The following is a 16,108-nucleotide window of genomic DNA, read 5'->3' on the forward strand; positions in this document are numbered from 1 at the left end:
CAAAACGACAGAGTGAAAGAGATTTCCAGTCCAAGTCAGCCTGGAAGGCCAACAGGAAAGGTCTATTGCACCAGTCTTGGAGCAAAGCAGAGCCCACGGAGCCCAGCCCAGCCTTGGCTGCACATCACAGCAGGGACAGGATGGGAGCAGGCCTCAGGGCACAGAATCCCCGTCAGCAGCTGTAGTTCCCAGATTACTCAAAGCATAAATGTCAAAGACAGCTTCAAAGGTCAGTGAGAAAGCTCTTTCACCTGGGTGAGAAGGCCCAGGTGGTAGCAGTGTCCATTTTTTGAGCCCACGGCCTAAAGAACCTGGGGGAATTGAGAGCTGATCTGGGTCTCAGCCCTGAGTGGCAGTCCTGGGGTGAGGAGGAGAGCTGGCCAGTGGAGGTTCTGGACAGGGAATCCTACTCTCAGATCCTGGGCAGAAGAGTGCTTATGGTTGCTCCTAGACCAAAGCATAGGCCAAGAGAGGAGTGAACACCTCTCCCTTGATTGTGCCACCTTGGAGGAACTGAGAACTTACAGGTCCCTAGAGTATACCCTCCTCTTGACAAAGGACTCAAATGTCAAGTAACTGCCTGGGAAAATGCCCAAAAAAGGGGAAAAAATAAGACTATAGAAGGTTACTTGCTTGGTGAACAGGTATTTTCTTCCATCCTTTTGGATGAGGAAGAAAATGCATGCCATCAGAGGAAGACATAAAAGTCAAGGGTTCTACATCCAAATCCTCCAAAATAAATATGCAATGGTCCCTGTCAAGGGAAGAGCTCAGAAAGGATTTTGAAAATCAAGTAAGAGAGGTAAGGAAAAAGTTAGGAAGAGAAATGAGAACAGTGCAAGAAAATCATGAAAAGCAAGTCAACAGCTTGCTAAAGGAGACCCAAAAATTGCTGAAGAAAGCTACTCACTGCAGCAGCAGCCCTTCTTTTTCCACAGTGGTCAGTCACAACCCTTGACTCCCCAGCAACCATGTCAAAGGGACCAGCAGTTGGCATTGATCTTGGTACCACTTACTCCTGTGTGGCAGTCTTCCAATATGGGAAAGTGGAGATCATTGCTAATGGCCAAGAAAACAGGACTACCCCCAGCTACGTTGCCTTCCCCCAACACAGAATGTTTAATCAGTAATGCAGCAAAGAATCAAGTTACAATGAACCCCACCAACACAGTTTTTCATACCAAACATCTAATTGGTCACAGAATTGATAATGCAGTTGTACATTTAGACATTAAGCACTGGCCTTTCATGGTGGTGAATGATGCAGACAGGCCTAACCTTCAAGTGGAGTACAAAGGGGAGACCAAAAGTTTCTATCCAGAAGATGTATCATCTATGGTCTTGACCAAAATGAAAGAAATTGTTGAAGCTTACCTTGGAAAGACTGTCACAAATGCTGTAGTCACAGTACCAGCTTATTTTAATGATTCCCAACATCAGGCTACTAAAGATGCTGGAACCATTGCTGGTCTCAATGTGCTCTGAATCATCAATGAGCCAACTGCTACTTATGTTGCTTATGGCTTGGACAGAAAGGTTGGTGTCGAGAGAAATGTGTTGATCTTTGACCTTGTAGGTGGTACTTTTGATGTCTCCATTCTTACCATTGAAAATGGCATCTTTGAGGTCAAGTCCACAGCTTGGGGACCCACTTGGGTGGGGAGGACTTCAACAACCAAATGGTCAAGCATTTCAGTGCCAAATTCAAGCGAAAGCACAAGAAGTACATCAGTGAGAACAAGAGGGCTGTTTGTCATCTTTGCACTGCTTGTGAACATGAAAAACTCACCCTCTCTTCTCGTACCCAGGCCAGTACTGAGATTAACTTCCTCTATGAAGGTATCGACTTCTATTCATCAATCACTCCAGCCCATTTCAAAGAACAGAAGGCTGATCTCTTCCGTGGCACACTGGACCATGTGGAAAAGGCCTTAAGAAATGCCAAGCTAGATAAATCACAGAGTCATGACATTGTCCTGATGGGTGGTTCCACTCGAAACCCCAAAATCCAGAAGCTTCTGCAAGGCTTCTTCAATGGCAAGTAGTTCAATAAGAATATCAATCCTGATGAGGTTGTTGTTTATGGTGCAGCTGTCCAGGCTGCCATTTTGTCTGGAGATAAATCTGAGAATGTGCAGGACTTGTTGCTGTTGGATGTCACTTCTCTTTCCCTTGGAATTGAAACTGTTGGTGGAGTTATGACTGTCCAGATCAATACCACCATCCCCACCAAGTAGCCACAGACCTTTACCACCTATTTGGACAACCAGCCTGGTGTTCTTATTCAGTTTTATGAAGGTGAGAGGGCAATGACAAAGGATAACAACCTGCTTGGCAAATTTGAGCTCACAGGAATCCCTCCAGCACCCAGAGGTGTTCCTCAGATTGAAGTAATATTTGACATTGATGCAAATGGCATTCTCAATGTTTCTCCTGTGGATAAGAGCACAGGCAAGGAGGAAAAGATCACCATCACCAATGATAAACGACGTCTGAGCAAGGAAGACATTGAGCTTTGACATTGGTCCAGGAAGCTGAGAAATACAAGGCTGAGAATGAGAAGCAGAAAGACAAAGTATCTTCCAAAAATTCTCTTGAATCTTATTCTTTCAACATGAAGGCTACCATGGAGGATGAAAAACTGCAAGGCAAAATTGGTGATGAAGACAAACAGAAGATCCTTGTCAAATGTAATGAAATAATAAACTGGCTGGAAAAGAACCAGATGGTTGAGAAGAAGAATTTGAGCATCACCAGAAAGAACTGGAGAAGGTCTGCAACCCCCTCATTACTAACCTGTATCAGAGTGCAGGGGACATGCCAGGAGGCATGCCTGGTGGGTTCCCAGGTTGTAGAGCAGCCCCATCTGGAGGTGCTTCTTCTGGACCGACCAGAAGAGGTGGACTAAACAACAGAAGAAAGAGCATTCCACACAGCTTTACAAAAATTGAAGGACTCAAAATTTGTAGCCAAGGCAGTAGCAGTTTAAAAGTAATATTTAAGCTACTGTGTAAGTCTGGGCATTCTGACTACTTGAATGTTCACAGAGGGAGGGAAGTGAAGAATATTGCCCTTTATCAGTACTGTAAACAAGTGGAAATGCAATTCTTGTCCTGAAGGAAAAAAAACTATTTAAATCTGGCACCATAAAAAAAATGCTGAAGAAAATAACACATTTAAAAATAGAGTAACTAAAATGGCAAAAGAGGTCCAAAAAGCCAAGGAGGACAAAAATGCTTTAAAAAGCAGAATTAGCCAAATGGAAAGGGAGGTTCAAAAGCTCACTGAAGAAAATAGTTCTTTAAAAATTAGAATGGAGCAGATAGAAGTTAATGACTTTATGAGAAACCAAGAAATTAAAAAACAAAATCAAAAGAATGAAAAAATAGAAGATAATGTGAAATATCTCATTGGAAAAACAACTGACCTGGAAAATAGATCCAAGAGAGTCAACTTTAAAATTATGGGACTACCTGAAAGCCATTATCAAAAAAAAAGATCCTAGATATCACCTTTTATTAAATTATCAAGGGGAAAAAAAAGAAAAATAATTTGATAACATCATACACAAAGGCTGCTGGTATGTGTGTGCACTATTGTCACTAAGGTGATTTTGGTGAAGTTAAATCTGATCATGACCACTTCCACTCAGTGAACTCCAATAGCCTCCTATTATATTCAACAAAATATGTAAACATGTTTCTTTGACATTTAAAGCTCTTCGTAAGTCAGCCTTTCTTACTCTTTTTCGTTGCACAATTCGTAATTGAAAACAAACCTGTTTGGATCACTTCAGTGCCCTACTAACAAAGCTTCCTCATGCCTATTTTCCCACAGCCTCTCCAGCACTGACCATGCCAGTTTTTGCTCATTTCTGCAAATTTTCAGGGTATCACAGTTCATTTAATTTGCATTTCTCTTTCATTTATTGATTTGAAATGTTTTCATGTAGTCACTGAAAGTTTATAATGCTTCTGAAAACAATTGTTTGTATATTATGATGTATCATTTGGAGAACGGCCTTTGTGTTACAAATATTACTATCAATATTTTGTTTATTTTAGATCTCAGACTTTGAGAAGTGACTTTTCATGTTCTCCTACTCTCTTATTTCTCTTCTAATTCTGTTTTTACTGATTTTATTCAACCAACACTTTCAAGCCAACCAAGAATGGGTTGTTCGAAATGCTTATTTCACTCTTTATTTGCTTCCAAACAGACACATGGAAGGGAGAAATCAGTCCAGAGTCTCTGAGTTCATCCTCCTGGGCCTTTCAGACCAGCCAGAACAGGAAAGGATACTATTCTTCTTGTTCCTCTTTATGTACCTGATCTCAGGGTTGGGGAACCTGCTCATCATATTGGCTATTTGCTCTGACCCCCATATCCACACCCCCATGTACTTCTTCCTCACTAACTTGTCCCTGGTTGATATCTGTTTCACCTCCACCACTGTTCCCAAGATGCTGAATAATTATATATCCAAAAACAGAACAATCCCTTACACTGGGTGCCTGACACAAGCATTCTTCTTCTTTTCATTCGCAGGAATGGATAGTGTCCTCCTCACCACCATGGCTTATGATCGCTATGTGGCTATTTGTGCCCCACTACACTACAACACAATCATGACTCCAAAAGTTTGTGCCCTTCTGGTAGGAATGTCTTGGTTTTGGGCCTATAATAATGCTCTGATACACACCATCTTGTTGACCCGACTCTCATTCTGTGGCCACAATGAAATTGCTCATTTTTTCTGTGACCTCAGTCGCCTCCTAAAGATGGCCTGCTCAGATACCTTCATCAATGAGTTGATGCTCTACACAATGGGAGCATTAACAACATTTCTCCCCTTCATTGGAATACTGATGTCCTACATTCACATTTTCTTAGCTGTGTTGAAAATCTCATCTGTGAATGGGAAACAGAAAGTTTTCTCCACTTGTGGATCCCACCTCACTGTGGTCTGTCTCTTCTATGGGACAATCATTGGAGTGTACTTCAGCCCCACATCCACCCACACAGCCCAACAAGATATAGCAGCAACTGTGATGTACACTATGGTCACTCCTATGCTGAACCCTTTTATCTACAGCCTAAGGAATAAGGACATGAAAGGTGCCTTGAGGATGCTCATCACCAGGAAAACAGGATTCACTCCATGACTATGAGATATTCTCCTGAGGTTTGGTGCTTGTGTCTCAAAGAACAGTCCTAGAGCTTTGGGAGAAGGTTTGCAATGAGTCTTCTCTAAGGTCACATGAAATCAATCTGTTCCCTGCTTGATCTGCATAGGACACAGTGTGATACTATGAGTAGAGCACTGAACCAGTTGTCAGACTTTTGTCTTACTACTGGACTTTGATGATTCTGAAAGAGACTGAGACTGACTACTTCCAGCAAACTTACCTCATTTAAATTCAATCATGTGCAAGTCACAATACATCATCCGTGTCTTTTTTTAACCATTTTTGCCTGTCTCAAAGTTCTGTGGTGACAGACAAGTGATGAAGCAGCAGGTGAAGATGCACTGGGACCTCTAGTCACAATGCTGCACACAGGTGGCCCATATCATACAATCGTGTTCTCACTACACTTAAGGAGCAGTGGGATTCAGCAGACCCCTGGATATATGAGAAGCTTTTATTAAGGACTTCACTGCTCACATCCTGGCATGAGAAAGGGGCTAGAAAAGGAGTCCTCAAAATTGTCTGCTTCACCTAATCTAACCCTGGCCTGTTCACCATAACTGGAGTGGATCTTATACTATAGTCAAAGCACAAAAAATGTGCAAAATCTTTTGCAAAGATGATGCCATCAACCATTGGAACATGCAATGTGTCCAGGCTTTTGGACAACAGGAAATCCAGTAGATGTGAACGTCAAACAGCTTTGGTCATTAGAAAACGCAGCAGGTATCACATCTAAACAATCACCCTGAGTGAAAGAAGACTGGCAAATGAAGGCCGACTAACAAAGTCAGAGTAGGATACATGTTTTTCTGGAATACTTGCAGTGTTGGGGAGTTCCCTAGGTCTGTGAAACTGGCATAGGTTTTGAAATCAAAACTAATCTAGTCAATGAGCTTATGTGCCTCCCAAAAGAAGTGAAAGATGTGCTCTTAACAATATGATTGTCATTTGCAGTAAATCACCATACCACCATCATATGTTGTCATCATGACAATCTTTGATTAAATCAAAGTGCAATGTTATGAAGACTTAGAGACATTTATCATTAGTATGCTGAAAGGGAATAAGCTTGTAATGTTCAGTGACTTTAACACCATAGTAGACACAGACTATCAGATATGACAGGGAAATCTTGGAAAGAATGGAGTCAGAAAAAAACAGTAATGATGGTCATTTACTACTAAAGATTTGTGCATTTCATGACCTCATCACCAACACTATTTTGCATTTACCTAAGAGCAATAAAACTTCAGGGATAGACTCTCTCAGCAAACATTGCCATTTAATAGATCATATCATTGTAAGAAGAAAAGACAGACAGGAGGTGAGAGTGATGAAGATGATATAGGGCACAGATTGATGGACCAGTCATAGACTTATCCTCTCAAAGTTCAATGCTCATATTCAACAAATTGTGGCTCCAAAGCAAGAAGTAAAGAGAGATCTGAATTCTTCTGATTTACAGCATTGAGAGAGAAAACACAGGAGAAAGATCGTGTGAAGGTGACATGTACGGGCAATCATTTCCTATTAAGGAACAGCAATCTAGAGTTGAGTTTGAACCTGAAAGTTATTTCCCACAGATCAACAATATTCAAGGTATCTGATAGACATAATTCTGCCCTCTCTCTCTGAGGAGAGGAGAGTGGACATCCTCTGCCTTCAAAATCCTGCTTCCCCTCCTGGCAGGAATCAAAGTTACCTTTGAAGAACAGTGGATGGAGAAAACATTTCAGATATCTGTTCTTCCCTCTCTGTTAACCACATCCAGATGCAACCATGAGGGTAAAAATAAAATGGCACACGATATGCCCTTACACTCATGAGATACAACCCCTCCAATGCCTTCTTCCACAAACTTCAGATCTTTTTCAAAGTAAATGTCATATTAATTGTGTATCTTCTGATGCAGTAGAAATGGATGAAAGAGGACTAATTCTGCACCCATTCACTCCACCAAACCATTCCCTCTACCTTCTACCATGGCCCTGGGGTTCACCCTACCAAAGCTTCCCTCTTGATTATAAGTGTCAACTTTCCCAGCCCAGGCCATGGGAACCAGAGTGTAGATTGAACAACTGTGGTCAATGGATGACTCCAGTATTTATTGTGGTGGTTTTACATTTCTTAACTATTTGACATACATAAAAAGCTAGTGTTTTTATTACATTTCTATCTCTTTTTATGTTTCACTGAAAAAGTTTTTTACTATGGCTCCACTAAACCCATTTCTTCTACAACTTCTGTGGTTTTTTGATATAGGTGATTTAGGATATGTTGTGTTACAGCAGAATTGGCTATATATGAAGAAAATCCAGCCACATAGAGGTACGTAGTTGGAAAATCAAGTATTTTCATAGCATTCTCAGGTGATTGTATGTATTCTTCTTTGATACAATGAAACTCAAGAAGTAATAGTTTCTTAAAAGTTAGTTTTGATGTGAAATCTGAAAACATACTAATGAACTTGCCAGTATCTGTCCCATTATCCATTGGTCTATCTAGCACTTTGAATGCAAGATTCTATAATAACATGTATTTGGTCACTTAGAAAAGATTAGTTCAAGGAGTTATGCAGATCTTCCAAATGTTGATACATTTAATTAGACATTATCAAACTATCTCATTTACAATATCACCATCAACTTCATCAGAAATGTCTTTTAAATATTAGAGATCTGTCAAGATCACAATAGCATTTACAAGTTTTATAAAAGCTTAATATTCACTTTGGGTTCACTTTTATCATTGGCAACATATACAATAATAATCATAATAATAATCATTAATATTTACATTGTTCTTTTCAATTTTCAACATTCACTTCCACAAGATTTTGAGTTCCAGATTTTCTACCTATCTATCTCCTCCCCGAACTCCAATATGGCATGCATTCTGATTACCCTTTCCCCCAATTGCCCTTCTGTCAACCTTCCCCTTCTCTTATCCTTCCCTTCTACTTTACTGTAGGGCAAGACAGATAGCTACACTCTATTGCCTGTATATTTTGTTTCCCATTGCATGTAAAAAACTTTTATTAACATGGGTTTTTAAAAGTTTGAGTTCCAATTTCTTTCTCTTCCTACCTCCCCACCCACCCTCATTGAGAAGGCAGGCAGTTCAATATAGGTTATACATGTGTAGTCATGCAAAACACTTCTATAATAGTTATGAGAGACAAACTATACTTCCCTCGATCCTGTCCTGCCCCCCATTTATTCTATTCTCTTCTTTGACCTTGTCCCTCCTCAGAAGCATTTGCTTCTGATTACCCCTTCCTCCCATTTGCCCTCCCTTCTATTTCTTATCTTCTTCCTTCCTACTTTACCCTTAGAGTAAGATAGATGGTCATACCCAATTGAGTGTGTATGTTATTTCCTCCTTAAGTCAAATCTGATGAGAATAAGGAACACTCATTTCCACTCACCTGACCCCTCTTCCCCTCCATTGTAAAAGCTTTTTTCTTACCTCTTTTATATGAGATAATTTATGCCATTCTATTTCTCCCTTTCTCCTTCTCCCAGTATATTCCTCTCTCACTGCTTAAATTAATTTTATTTTTATTTTATTTTTTAGATATCATCTCCTTTAAATATCATCCCTTAGTACACACACACTGGTGTGTGTGTGTGTGTGTGTGTGCGCGCGCGCACGGGTGTGTGTATTCCCTCCAACTACTCTAATACTGAGAAAGGTCTCATGAGTTACAAATATAATCTGTCCATATAGAAATGTAAATCACTTAACTTTAATAAGTCCATTATTATTTCTCTTTCCTATCTGTCCATATAGGAATGTAAACCACTCAACTTTAAAAAGTCTATTATTAATTCTCTTTCCTGTTTACCTTTTCATGATACTCTTGACTCTTGTATTTGAAAGTCAATTTTTCTGTTCAGCTCTGGTCTTTTCATCAAGAATGCTTAAAAGTCCTCCATTTCATCAAATGTCCATTTTTCTGCTAAAGTATCATACTGAGTTTTGCTGGTTTTAATCCTAGCTTCTTTGACCTCTGGAATATCATATTATAAGCCTCTGATCCCTTAATGTAGAAGCTGCTAAATCTTATGTTACCCTGATTGCTATTCCACAATGCTTAAATTTTTTTATTTCTCGCTGTTTGCAATATTTTCTCAACCTGGGAATTCTGGAATTTGCTACATTATTCCTCCAAAATTTCTTTCAAGGATCTCTTTGAAGAGATGATTGGTGGATTCTTTCCATTTCTATTTTACCCTCTGGTTATTGAATATTGGGACAGTTTTCCTTGATAATTTCTTGAGATGTCTAAGCTCTTTTTTATCATGACTTTTTGATAGTCAATTATTTTTTTAATTATCTCTCCTAAACCTCTTTTCTAGGTCAGTTGTTTTTCCAGTGAGATATTCCTGATTGTCTTCTACTTTGTCATTCTTTTGGTTTTGTTCTATAATTTTTGGATTTCTCATAAAATCATTTGCTTCCATATGCTACATTCTAAGGATTAAGGAATAATTTTCTTTGCTGAGATTTTGGACCTCCTTTTCCATTTGGCCAATTCTGCTTTTTAAGGCATTCCACTCCTCATTGACTTTTTGGACCAATTTTGTCATTTGGGTAGGTCTTTTTTTAAGGTGTTTTTTCTCAGCATTTTGGGGGGTCTCTTTTAGCAAGCTGTTGACCCATTTTCTTGATTTTCTTGCATCACCCTCATTTCTCTTCCCAATTCTTCTTCTACATTTCTTAATTGATTTTCAAAATCTTTTTTTGAGTTCTTCCATCACCTGCAACCAATTCGTATATTTTCTTGGAGGCTTTGGAAGTAGAAGGTTTGACTTTCTTGTCTTCTTCTGGTCTTATGTTTTGATCTTCTCTCTCACAAAACTAAGATTCTATAATCTGATTTTTTTTTGTGCTCTTTGATCATTTTCCCAGTCAATTCTTTGACTTTTTCATTTTTTAAGACAAGACTATGCTTTCATTGTGGAGGGTGTACAGTCCTAAGCTTCAGGGTTTTGTGTACCTATTTTCAGAAATATTTCTAGGGACTTGTAAGTTTTCAGTTCTCTCCAGGTTGTAGGATCAAAGGAGAGGTGTTTGCTCCACTCCTGGTCTGTGCTCTGGTCTGTGAATGACCAAAGCAACCTAATCTGTCTTGGAACTATGAGGATACCCTCTCCATCACTGCCACAAGCTCTGCCCTGACAGCACTCCTCCTCACCCCAGGACCACAACCCAGATACAAGCAGGCAGAAAGTAAGAGAATTCTGCCTCAGCACCAGCAAAGAAGTCCCTGAAATCCTCCTCCCCACCATCAACTACTCAGTCATGCCACCATCTTGGGGCCAGGAGCTCCTGAAGAAGCTGCTGCCATGGCCACCAGCTGAAGTAGAGACTGGACCACCCTTCTGTCTCCTCCAGGTCTGATACACCTTTCCTACTAAGCTACTAAGTTGTCATTGGCATTTGAGGGTTGAGAAGTTGAGAAGAAGAATCACCACAGCTGTCAGTGGTTTTGTCCTCTGAGGCCTGAACTGGATTTTCTGTGGCCCTCTCTATGCTGATGCAGCTCACACTGTACTATGCTTTTCTCTCAGACTGTGCAACAGACCTTTCCTATACACCTTCCAGGTTGTCTTAGACTGGAAATTTGTTTCACTCTGTCATTTGGTGAATTCTTCTACTCTATAATTTGGTTAGAGCCATTTTTACAGGTATTTGGAGAGGTTTGGGAGAGAGCTCAAGCAAGTCCCTGCTTTTGCTCAGACTTCTTGGCTCCTATGGCTATTGTTTATATAGTGTCTACTTTGTGCTTCCCAGGCACCATACTAAGTTCATTACAAATTTCATTGTCACTTAGTTGTTTCAGTCATGTCTGGCACTTCTGACCCCATTTGGAGTTTTTTTTAGTAAAGATACTGGAGTGGCTTGCCATCTCTTTCTCCAGATCATATTTTACAGAGGAGAAACTGAGGTAAACAAGGTTAAGTGACTTGACCAGAATCATATAGTTAGTAAGTGTCTAAGGCTAGACTTGAACTCAGAAAGACAAGTCTTCCTGACTTCAGGCCTAACATTGTGTCACATAGCTACCCTCTTTACAAATTTTATCTCATTTGATCTTCACAACAACCTTGAGAGGTGTGTGCTATTATTATCACCATTTTACATATGAGGAAGCTGAGGTAGGTAACTTAAATCACTTCCCAACAGTCACATAGTCAGGATGTGACTGAGGCCAGATTTAAAATCAGCTCTTCTTAACACCAAACCAACTCTCAATCCATTGCTCTCCCTAGCTTCCTTGAAGTGACAAGTATATTTTATTCACTTTGAAAAAAAAATGTCTACCAAATACTCAAGTCTAGTAATCATACATCTGTCAAGTTATTCTTTCAGGTAACAATGGCATCCATGGGAAAAGAGTTTCATTCTGTTTACACATCAAACAATCGCACAAGTGCTTTTTCTCAAAAGAGTTCTCATAATTGTGCTTGTAGCAAAAGTACTTTATGCATGCTTCCCATGTTGTCATACAGATTTTTTAAATATGTACTCAAAGACAAGATTTAATAAAAGTAATAATTTGTATTGCTTCACCAAGTTCATTACTAAACAAAATTGCCTCGTTTGTTTTCCTAGAAATGAATTGAGGTGAAGAATGCCATGACCACTCATATGCTCTGGTACCATTGTCTTGATTCATGCTAAGACTTAGCAGGCTTATCCATCATTATTTTTGTACTCTCAGTGCCAGGGTCAGCCCATTTGTCACAGGAAAAATTATGAGAGTGAAGAAAAGGGATTTAACACTGAATATTTCAGCACCAGTTGTGTTTTTCACCAAGCATTCACGTGATAGATCTGCTCTAAATAGATCATTTTATGTGGATGAACACAAGTACACAACCTAATGCAAGCAAAACTGCACAACAGGAAATGTATGTGTTTATAAGACAGAAGCAGAATTCTGCAGATGGGCTGTTAACTCAGTCTTCATGTTGGTGGTAAAATCTTTAACTCACAGATCATATAGCAGACAGCAAATATTGATGTCCCTCTACAACAAAATAAAGCTAGAGAGAGAATACTTGAAAGATGCTAGAGGACTTCGTTTCCCTTAAAAACCCTACCACATCCCTAGAGAACTTGCGCATTTGAAGTCAGGAGCAACAGGAACAATTACATAAGAAAAGAGGCAGGAGCTATTTTTTAAGCCCAGAAAAACTGCCATGGATTCTAGAGATGGAGATCAAGTCCCCTGGGAAAACTAAGTGTTTCCACCTTCTGGAGAATTATACAAAGTACAAGAATTGTGACTCGTGGCATCAATAGAGGACAGGGTACACTAAATGGCCACACTAGCTTAGTATTGCTAAAGGAATGAGTCAAAAGAAAATCAATACCACGCAGACTCTGAAAGGAGTTACAAAGGGAAGCACCAATATGGAAGGGTAGCCACTAAACATTATGTACCCAGTGATAACATTCTATCCTCTGAAATCTAATGCTTCTTGCCTAGAAAAGAGCTAGAAACACAGAGATCTGAATATTTTTTAATACTTTATTTTTTCCAACCACATGTAAAGAGAGTTTTCAACATTCGTTTTGTATAAAACTTTGAACTCCAAATTTTTATCTCTCCTTCCTTCCCATCACCCCTCCCCAAGATGGCAAGCAATCATGTTAAATATATTTCCACATTAGTCATGTGGTGAAAGGAGAAACAAAACAAAAAGGAAAAGCCACAAAAAAGAAACAAAAGTAAAAATAGTATGCTTTGATCTGCATTCAGACTCCACGGTTCTTTCTTTGGATGTGCATAGCACTTTCCATTGTGAAGATCTCAGTATTTCTAACACAGTAGTATTGGGAAAATAAATTGAACTTGGGCCAATTTCTTCCCCCAAGCAAGCTCTAGCACTAAGGAACTGGCATAGAGAATGGACAATTACTTAGTACTTGTCTCTAACAAGGAGCTCAGGGAATTAGAGCCTAGAGTACAGGGACTCCCTGTAAAAGCACCTACAGTGATCCTCATATATCCTTCCTTGGACAAAGAGCTGAATCCTATTCTCAAGCACAAAACTCAAGACCTCTTTCATCTGCAAGAACCCACAGCTTGAGCTAGCTTCCTGACTGAAATTCTCAGCTGTGAGAAGACCAGGTGAGGAAACATAGCTGAGTTTCTCTCAGGAGAACAAAAGGTCCAGACCAAAAACCAAGCAGGAAGATCTATAGAAGGTGCTTTCTGTTTATTTCAAAGGAGAAGTCTCACAACAAGTAGTGTTGTGACCAAGTCTCATAAAATCAGAGGAAAATAGACCTAAAAGGGACTTGAGAACACAGAGGAACAGAAGAGCTAAAGAGCCCATGGAACATAGAATGTCAGACTGGAAAGGAATAGAAGAAAATTAGAATGAAAAGACATCAAGATTTTTATTGCAAGGAATATAAAATGTTCAAGATCAAAGAGAATTAAAACTTAGAACATCAGAGATTCATAGGGCTAGAGAGGATCTTAGAACATAATATGTTCAAGCTTAGAAAGACCTTATGACATAGGAGACAGAATGTCAGATTTTGGAAAGATGCTAGCATATAAATTTTTGAATGTTAGTGTAAGATAGGTAAGGGAAGGGAATAAGCATTTATATGACACCTACCGTATGCCAGATATTGTGCTAGCACTTTACAAACAATATCCCTATTGATCCTCATAACAACCCTTGGAGGTAAGTGCTGCTATTTTCCCCATTTTAAAATTGAAGTAACTGAGACAGACAGAGGTTAAGTGACTTGCCCAGGGTCACCCAGTCAGTAAGGGTCTGAGGTCAGATTTATAGTCAGAGGTTCCTGACTATACAAGGCTCCCAGTCCTCTATCCACCAGTCTACCTAGATACTAGAAGAGACCTTGGAACATAGAACAGAGAATGTTTAAAATAGAAGACAACTTGGAATCAATCGATACTTAGTAAGAAGTTAAGGTATGTCAGGCGCTGTGTGCTAAGTGATGGAGATAGAACACAAACATGCATGGAGTTTACATTCTAACTAGGAAGACAGCATGTACATAAATAAGTAGATAGAGATAAATACAAAAAGAACACACAGAACTTGGGAGAGAATAGAATATTTACCAATGACAGCACCAAGAGAGGAGTCACGTAAGAAGTAGCTTGAGCCAAATTTGAAAGGAAACAAGGGATTCCAAGAGGAAGGAGTGAGAAGGTAGAGCTTAACAGGCAGAAGGCACAGCCAGTGCAAAGGCACCAAGAGAGGATGTTTGTTGTCGATGCTGTTGTGTCATTTTTCAGTCATGCCTGATTCTCCATGACCCCAGTTTGGGTTTTCTTGGCTGAGACACTGGAGTGGTTTGCCATTTCCTTCTCCAGTTCATATTAGAGATGGGGAAACTGACGCAAATAATGTTAAGGGACTTGCCCAGGGTCACAGAGCTAGTAAGTGTCTTAGACCAAATCTGAGCTCAGGAAGATGAGTCTTTCTGACTCCAGGCCATGTTCTCTCTCCGCTGCTGCCCCCAAACAAAGCACATGGAGGATCACATATGTCCAAAAGAGCAATGAAGTCCGCAGATATGACACTGAAATATGACCGGGAAGGGGGGGAATTGTGTGTTGCTGTTAATTTCCTTTGTGATTGTTCCTTTCTAGAAGGACTATAATTCCAAATTCAAATTGCCCCTCTCTTTTCCTGGTTAAATGAAGGAAGATTAGCATAGAAGAAAAGAAAATGAACTATTGCCACCCCAATTCAGAATCTGCAGGGATTCTGCACGAAGGGGATCTGGACCTGGTTTGACCACAGGAAGGCGAACAACAAGGAATTCAACAAGTCAAGAATTTATTTGTATTAGTTAGAGAAGTGATGGCAAAGATTCTAGGATGGAATGGTATCAAAGGTCAAAGGATTTAGATCGGAGTGGGGGTGGGACTTTAGAACAAAGAACAGAGACAGGAGGCTTCTGCGAGCATGGACTGTCGGAGCTGAAGGAGACCTGAGGATAGAGAATGGGAGATGCAAAAGAGGTCACTAATTAGAGAAAAAGCAGAGAGACGGGCACAAAGTACAGACAATACTGATCTCTAATGAGATTGAAAGGACTTTAGAACAAAAGTATTCTAGAACTGGAATATCAAAGGTGCATAAGAGCATATATAATAGAATATCAGACATGGAAAGGACCTGAGGGACCACCTTGTTAAAGCATCTCAAATATCTGGTGAGAAAATGAATTGATTCAAGTCACACTGCCCATTACTGGAAAATGTCCTGAAAGATATGTCAATGTACTTTCAACTGCACAATGTTGCCTCAGTTTTCCAAATCTGAAGCTTTAGAGAAGAATATAATTTCTAGACAGGAAGAGGGAAATTGTCCTTTTCTTATTTTCAATCAGGATTATCCCTGCCCTGCTCCCTTTCCCAATATATCTCCAGTCAATCTAATAATTAAGTGTCCCATGTCTATTACCTTGGGGTTGTTGCCGTAGTATAAGGAATAGAATGCTGGACTTTGAACTGCTAAGACTGAGCTCAAATTCTCAGAGAGTTATTGACCATGTAGTGATGGCTAATGCACTTCTACAAAGGCAGCTGGTCGTGCAGTGGATAGAGCATTAGACCTGGAATCAGGACACCATCAGTCTAAACCTAGTCTTAGGTTCTTCCCCCACGTAATTTCCCCAGTGATGGGGAACTGTGTCATCCTAATGCAAATAGGGAGCCATTAATTGTTTTTGAGGAGGAGAGTGATATGAATAAATGGACCTTTTAGGAATAATCATTTGGCTGCTTTTTGAAGAATGGATTGAAGAGGGAAAAGACTGGAGATCAAGTGACTGGTAGGAAACTATTGCAACAGTTGAGGGGAGAAGTGATGAGAATCTGAGCCAGTACAGAAGCCATGTGTGTG

General features: G+C 39.8%; 1 protein-coding gene and 1 pseudogene across 1 annotated transcript; both read left to right on the forward strand.

The window, feature by feature from the left end:
• The first annotated feature begins 952 nt into the window (after positions 1-952).
• Positions 953-2,679, forward strand: LOC140499595 (heat shock cognate 71 kDa protein pseudogene; annotated as a pseudogene).
• Positions 2,680-4,148: 1,469 nt separating this feature from the next.
• On the forward strand, positions 4,149-5,165 carry LOC140502222 (olfactory receptor 1f45-like). Its single transcript, XM_072606523.1, has one exon. The coding sequence runs from the start codon at positions 4,224-4,226 to the stop codon at positions 5,163-5,165; it is 942 nt and encodes a 313-aa protein (XP_072462624.1). The 5' UTR covers positions 4,149-4,223.
• Positions 5,166-16,108: the final 10,943 nt, after the last annotated feature.

This window comes from Notamacropus eugenii, chromosome 4, assembly GCF_028372415.1.
Source record: "Notamacropus eugenii isolate mMacEug1 chromosome 4, mMacEug1.pri_v2, whole genome shotgun sequence".
Classification (NCBI taxonomy): Eukaryota; Metazoa; Chordata; class Mammalia; order Diprotodontia; family Macropodidae; genus Notamacropus; species Notamacropus eugenii.

Bases quoted from the DNA above. Each gene is read 5' to 3' on its own strand.
- LOC140502222 (XM_072606523.1), top strand. From the start codon at position 4,224: ATGGAAGGGAGAAATCAGTCCAGAGTCTCTGAGTTCATCCTCCTGGGC.